The sequence below is a fragment of the Echinops telfairi genome, unplaced genomic scaffold (genome assembly GCF_000313985.2).
Source record: "Echinops telfairi isolate 266 unplaced genomic scaffold, ASM31398v2 ScPeMD7_1713;HRSCAF=2227, whole genome shotgun sequence".
Lineage (NCBI taxonomy): Eukaryota > Metazoa > Chordata > Mammalia > Afrosoricida > Tenrecidae > Echinops > Echinops telfairi.
The window spans coordinates 3871912-3879247 of record NW_022105611.1 but is presented as its reverse complement, the minus strand read 5'-3'; the positions used below and the strand labels follow the sequence as shown (position 1 = coordinate 3879247).

At 45.4% G+C, this 7336-nt stretch overlaps 1 protein-coding gene across 1 annotated transcript in view; it reads left to right on the top strand.

The window, feature by feature from the left end:
• Window positions 1-1783: 1783 nt before the first annotated feature.
• LOC101660793 (N-acetylated-alpha-linked acidic dipeptidase 2) overlaps window positions 1784-7336 on the top strand; it is a 68440-nt gene continuing 62887 nt past the window's right edge. The window contains exons 1-2 of the mRNA XM_004708894.2: window positions 1784-1865; window positions 2591-2696. Of these exons, the coding sequence (XP_004708951.1) occupies window positions 1784-1865; window positions 2591-2696 (188 nt within the window). The remainder of the gene's footprint in view (window positions 1866-2590; window positions 2697-7336) is intronic.

Genomic DNA, 7336 nt, shown 5'->3' with positions numbered 1-7336 from the left:
GAACCCCAAAGTCTAGTCAGTTATTGTGAGGGCACTGTGAGCATCCCGGCTCTTTCCACCCAGCCTTTTCACTCTCTCTGGTCTCTTCCACGGGAGCTTTGGTGGTACAGTAGGTTACGTTTGGCGCTGCTGACTACCAGCCGCTGCATGGGTGAAAGACTTGCTACTCCAGTAAAGAGATGCTGCCTCAGAAACCCACAGAAGCGGTTCCATCCTTTCCTACGGGGTTGCTGTGGATTGGAATGTCTCCATTGCAGTGAGTTTGCTGCAGGCTTTGTTCTCTTCTATTGATAAGGAAATGTGTCTTATCTGCCCTTCACCTTCCTTTGCCCTGGACAGGTATGTAGGGAAACAGTTCTCCACCTCTCCTTCCCCTTAAGATTTTGCCAACATCACCTTTGCCTCCCTCTGTTTTGCTAACTGGGCGATCAGTAGTTCTGGGGTGATGGTTAGTTTTTCTCACTTCTGTTCGACCTCCTAGTCTTTGTGTAGTGCCTGGGTTCTTTCCAATCTATCCAATAGGACAGATTAGAACTGCCCCTGTGAATTTCCAAAACCGACTTTCTAATTAATATTCTGTAAGCATAATAAGAGGGTGAGGTCAGAGGGAGTGCCATTTGTTGTGAAAGTGTCCGTAATGTTGCAAGGCACTTCCAAAGGCTAACTTGAATTTGAATGGACAATTTCCTAGCTAGGTATTAACTCCAGTTGGAGGAGAAACTGGAGACTTATTCTACCCACTGCCCAGTGTTATGGAGTCCTTTCCAATTCACAGTGACCCTTTAGGACAGAGCAGAACTGCTCTCTAAGCCTTCTGATCCTGTACATCTTTATGGGAGCAGACCACCTCATGGTTCTCCCCGCCGCCCCACCCCCAGTCAAGTCTCCCTTATTTGAGCGGGGACTGGAGGTGGAGGGGGTGGGTGGAAGAGAGAAGGTACACAATCCAATGAACTTTGATGTTGATGCATGGTTGAAGAACTAGTTATCTTGAAGTAGCCATAAATACTTTTAGAATTTGACCAGGTAGAAACAAGGAAGGAGAATTTGGCAGTAAAAGAGGATAATCAACCAAACTAAAAACCAAAACTGCCATCAAGTCGAGACCGACGCCCAGTGACCTCTGTAGGGCAGGGAAAAACTGCTCCGTGAGTTTCTGAGACTGACCATTTACTGTAGGAGAACGCCAGGTCTTTCTTCTGCAGAACAACTGATGGTGCACTCTGGTAATTTACCAACTGAGGACCTTGCTGATTGCAGGCCAACAAGTAACCAACAAGTAGTAACAAGTAGTAGTTACTACGCCATCAGAGCCCTTCTAGATAATGAACACAGTGCTTACATGTTATTCCTAGCCTCTCTCTCTCTCTCTCTCTCTGCCATCAAGCCAATACTGACGCAGAGGACCCTGGGGGTGGGGTGGGGGGTTGAGTGGCATAAAGCAGGATAAGGAACATTCTTTTGGAGACCAGTAGGGACATTTTTAGCATTTGCAGCAGCCCCCATGGTGGCTTCGCCTGGGCTTAGTTGAATAGAATTTGCCAGAAAACTGGAAGAGGACGTCCCCTACCCTGTGGGGCTCCCTCTCTCCCTTCCAGGGTCTCAGAGAGACCACCAAGGTTTTCCTTGGCCCTATGGACAGAGCTGGAAGGAGGAGGCGGGGCTTTGTTGCTCTGCAGCAACCTGGACACTCCCTGGGCCACTGAGCTCATTCCTTCTGTTCCTTCCCAGTCTAGACACACGCGACCCCAGCAGGCGCCCCAAGCTCGGTCTGGAAGAAGCCATGGCGAAATCCAGAGGTCGTTTATATGCCTGTCTGTGCTTGGCCGCAGTGCTGGTGTCTTTCTTGGTGGGATTGCTAGCAGGTAAGTGTTCTGAACCTTTTAGCCAGACCCCGGGCTGCTGACAGACCTCTCCAAGGCCCTCCCTCTCTGCTGGAAGCTCTAAACCGCTCAGGCACAGCTTGTAAAGTGGAGAGATGAGGCTGTAGGCTGAGCTTGCCTGGGCCTGTGGATCTCTTTCTGGGGAATTCTAGGAACTTCTGCAAAACTAGAAACTGACTGCAATACATTTTGGCCGTCCCGAGAAGAAAATGTGGCTGAAGTCAACATTTGTTCAGTAGTCAGTCGGATGCCGAGTAATGTTGCAAGTTGTTGGAAAGAGAGTTAATACTGCTTCTCAGCCTCTGGGAGGAAAAAACTGGTTTCATTTCCAAGCAATATTAGTGAGTCAAAACTTCCACCCTGTAAACGCTCAGTAACAAGTAGTGTTTACTACGCCATCAGAGCCCTTCTGATAACGCTCAGTGAGTGCCCATTCTCTGTCGTTTATTAAAATAAGCACTGGTTACTATACGAGGGAAAAACAAGAAGGGAGAAGGGGGCGGTTCCTTGAAATATGAGAAAAATAAAGAACATTCTTTTAAAAATGTTTATTTTTCCCAACTCCAAATTACTTTACCATCAGAATTAAAACTTTGCATTTATTTTTTAAAGCTCACTATGATCTATTTCTGAAGGGCTGTGGTGTGGCCTCTGGGTTTTAAAAGATGTTAAAAACTACTTAATATGTGTGGTGGGCTTTCTCCTAGGCTGGTTTATAAACAAGCCTCTCCGAGAAACACCCACGTCCCATCAAAGTGTGCGCCAGGAACTGGTATCCGAAATGAACGCTGAAAACATTAAATCGTTCCTCCGGTAAGCCTGTTTTGAATATTTGATCTCAAAAATGAAAATAATGTAGAATGAGATGTGACGTTAATAATAATGTTTCTTTTTCTCTGGGCAATCTACTTTGTGTGAGATTGTATGCTATTATTTCTTACAATAGCTTCAAATGTTTCCTCAAGCCACTTTGAGGGTGAAGTACATTTGAATGTTAATGGAGCAGTTCTCCATCCTAATCTGGAGAAAAAAAACAGCTCCTGCTGCTTATTATTAGATGTTTCAATTTCTTGTGACTTTGGACTGCAACTCAGTGTTCTTTGTTCCTCCAGCTTTGGTATCATCAGCAATTAGATTCTTCATCCTGTGGCAGGGAGAGTGTGAGGCATATTAGGCCCAAGGGTTTAGAAGAAAGAAGATTACCATTTAGATTCTGTCTGCCACAAATTCAGTTTCTACTCCATCTTGTGACTCTAAGCATTCACAAATCGAACAAGATGAAGGCAAAGAGGATCAGTGTAAACCCACAGGGTGAAAAAGTTGAAACTGGGGTGTGCATGGGAGGGAGTGATTAAGATTTGCTTAAAGGAAATGGCATGTATCTCTGTGTCCAGGCTTTCAAATGGAGTTATTTTTTAAAATCAGTTTATGAAGCATAATTTACACACAAAACCCTACAAACTGAGAGTTTTGACAGATGTAAACACTAAGCAAACCACCAACTTACTCATTATCAAGTTGATTGTGACTCATGTTGCTCCTATAGAAAACAGCAGAACTGCCCTCTGGTTTCTGATTGCAAATCTTTACGGGAATAGAGAGCCTCACCTTTCTCTCATGCAGCAGATGGTCATTTGGAACTGGACATCTTGTAGTTAACAGCCGAGATGTAGAAAATTTCTACTTGACTTTTACAATCTGCCATTTACTTCAGCCCTGGCCTTAGGTAACCACTGATTCATTTTGTCATTATAGATTCATTAGCAGTTTGTGGTATTTTTATGTCAATTAATCATACTTTATGCACAAGTTTGTGACTGGCTTCTTTCACTCAAGATAGCGATTTGTTTTTGAGTTGTATCCAGAGTCTTGCAAGTATCAGTAGCGTCTTATTTATTATTATTATTTTAATCAAAAGATCATTTTATTGGGGACTCTTACAACTCTTATTATAATTCATACATCAATTATTTAAGGCATATTTGTACCTATGTTGCCATCATTCTTTCTAGACATTTACTTTCTATTGAGCCCTTGTTATCAGCTCCTCTTCCCCCCGCCACCCTCGTGACCCCTTGATAGATTATAAATTATTATCATTTTCATATCTCATACTGACTGCTGTCTCCCTGCCCCCATGGTTGCTGTTGTTCTTCCCCCTAGAGGGGGTGTGTGGTTATGTGTCAATCCTTGCGATTGGATTCGCCTCCCTCCTCTCCTCTCCCCACTCTTCCCCCTACCCTTCTGGTACTGCTATTCCCTTTCCTGTTCCTGGATTCCATGTGTCGTGAGCTTTTATCTTTTCTCTGTACCTGTATACATGCTCTGGTGTAGTCCAGAGTGAGAAGTAGCACTGGAGTAATGATAGTAGGGGGTGAAGAAGCCTCAGGAACTAGAGGAATATTGTGTTCCATCGGTGCTTTATTGCACCCTGGTTGACTTATCCCTTCACTGTGACCCCTCTATGGTGGGATGTTCCATTGTTTCCAGAGGGACTTTGTGTCTCTGCTCTGACCCCCCTCATTCTCAACAATATGTTTTTGTTTGTTTGCTTGTTTGTTATGCGTCTTCTGATGCCTGTTACCCAGTCCCAATGACACCTTATGATCACACCTACTGGTGTGCTTCTTCCATGTGAGCTTGTTGCTTCACTCTTCGATGGCTGCTTGTTTAACTTTAAGCCTTCAAGACTCCAGATGCTATGTCTTTTAATAGCCCGGTACCATCTGCTTTCGTCACCACATTTGCTTATGTATTCATTTTGTCTTCAGCGATTGTGCTGGGAGATGAGCATCACAAAATGCCAGTTTGTAGAACAAAATGTTTTTGTATCGAGGGAGGGTGTGAACAGAGGCCCGAAGTCCATCCACTACCTCAGTGTATTGCCATATAAATATATGTACATAGGCCAATACCTCTATTTTTATGGATTAATGTATTTACGTATGTACACACCTATCCTTATACCTTTATCCATAGCTTTGCTACCTTTGGCCTTGCTCCTGTCCAACCACCATGTTCCCCGTACTTCCCCTTCTTAGTACTTTCTCTCAGCTAAATTGCTGTTGTTCCAACACCCATAGGATCTCCACATCCTCCTTGTTGACTTTAATTCCCTATTCGTTGCCCTGTCTGGGGCATTATTTGTTCAAAGATCCTCTGGGTCCACGGGTCTTATTGCTTTCTCCTCAAGCTTGCTTCCCATGCTTGTCTTATATGCCATATGTACTCATGTAGAAGCTGAGTTTTCCAGCACATTTTTAATGCAGTTTTTGTGGTAAAATTGGGTGCCTCGGCTGCTATTTCGGTAGGCTCATACTGGAGTATATATACGGTAAGTAGGCAAACCAACAATGACACAGACCAAACAATAAGAAAACAAAAGATTGAAAAAACATAACAGAAAAACAACTGTGGGGGGAGGTCAGATGTGCAGGCATTCCCTTTGAGAGCCATCAGTTGCCAGACTGCACTGTGCCTGCTCCCTGGTGCTGGGGACAATGGACAGGCTCCTGTGGGCGGAGTTCGCATCCTACTGATAATGGTCTCTATCAGTTGGGCCAGGAAAAGGCCAAACCGGCTCTGTGACATCCGAAGTTAGGCTTCCATCCTGAATCTGGGATCCGCCCATCTTGTCACGTGTATACCCCAATCCCTCCTCGTCCTATTGCGTGTAAGTCCGTAGACCACCCCTTCTCATTGCTGTGTAACCTGTAGTGCAGCCCCTCCCTGTGATGTATGTCTCTACCTGTAATTAGTGGGCTGGCATGCCCCCAAAAGGTATATAGTCGTGGGTCAGCAATATAGAGCTCTCTGACCCCTCTCTCTGGCTCCCCTCTCTTCCCCCTCTCCTCTCCCATCCTCCCTCCCTTGTTCCCTTGCCCTCCTTCCCTTCCCCCTTTCTCTCCACGGGACCACCAAGCTGGGCTGAGGTGAGCAATGCTACCATGTAATGTGTCTAACTGCATTATTGTGTCTCTCATGCTCTCGATGACTTTAATATAATACTTATATAGCTCAACCGTACAATTGTGCATTACTGAACCCGAAAGTAGTAGCAGCGGGTGGGGGCTGGCACCCCTCAACTCATCCCCATTTAATTTAATACTACAAACAACCCCGTAATTCCAGGTCTGTCCACTGACCTTTATGACTGTCTCCCCTGGTCCTGCAGGAAGTCCTGGAGGTGTCCCTCCGAGCCTGAAGTCTATTTCGGGGGCGTTTTAGGGGCTTTGTGGCTTGGCTTTGCTCCAGTTGTTGATCTGTTATGCTCCCTTCTTGCTTTGCCCCGCTGTGGGTCTGGGTGGGGTGGGGTGGGTGGTGTCAGACCCTAACATCTCCTCACCATTGTCGCTATTATTGTCCTCTGTCACCGTATGCTCCATTAAGGGGACAACATGTCATGAGCTGTTGTCGGCCCCACAGTCCTCTTTGTGCCTTAGCAGCTCTGTGCAGGGACATCATCCTCCGGGCTGGGTGTGCCAATATGGCGTCCAGGCCAACTGTCCCTTTCTCTCTTTCCTTCCTGGATTGCTTCCATGTGGGTGTGACATGTTGGTCCCTTTACCCACCTTGTAGGTTTAGTGTTGTTCTCTGTCACATGTACTTCCAGGGAGGGAGTCAGTTAGGCTCTGCTTGGGGCCAGCTCTGTAGCCCGATCTTATCATGCAGTCCTCCACGAGGTATATTGCTCTCATGGTTTCGTGAGGCATAGTGTGGTTTGTATGCACATTCCCAATTCTATGGAGACATAACCAATACTCTCTTCCTCGGTGGGTCACTGACCTGCTCCTCATGCCATCATCTCACTTTTGCCCTCCCCTATTTCTTCCCCCTTTTCCCTCTTTCCCCTTCTTTGTATTGGATTAACATGTACCTCCTTGGGTTTAGTCTGACCTCCACCCAACAACCTGCACCTCAACCGTATATTGTGAGATAAGGGCTGTTCTTCTATACCTACTGTGCTGATTATACTTACCTCAGGCGACTCATATTGTACTTGTCCTTTTGTGATTGGCTAACCTCACTTAGCATAATTTCCTCCAACTCTTCCCATGAAATGGCGTGTTTCATGTGATCATCCATGCATTAGTGATGCATAGTATTCTATTGTGTGTATGTGCCAGAGTTTACTAATCCACTGGTCTATTGATGGTTTAGGGTTATTTCCGACTCTTTGTGATTGTGAATTGCACTGCAGTAAACATTGGAGTGAAGACAACTAGTCGTGTTTCATTTCTTACCTCCTCTGGGTGTATACAGTAGAGGGATAGCTGGGTCATAAAGTAGATCAAATTCCATTTTCTTTAAATATCGCCAGATTTCTTTCCATAGAAGCTATACATATCTACACAACCATGAGCAGTGGAGGAGAGATCCTATCTTGCCACAACCCCTCCAGCTTTTGTTGTTCTCTGATTTGGGCTAACCTCAAGGGTGTTAGATAGTATCTC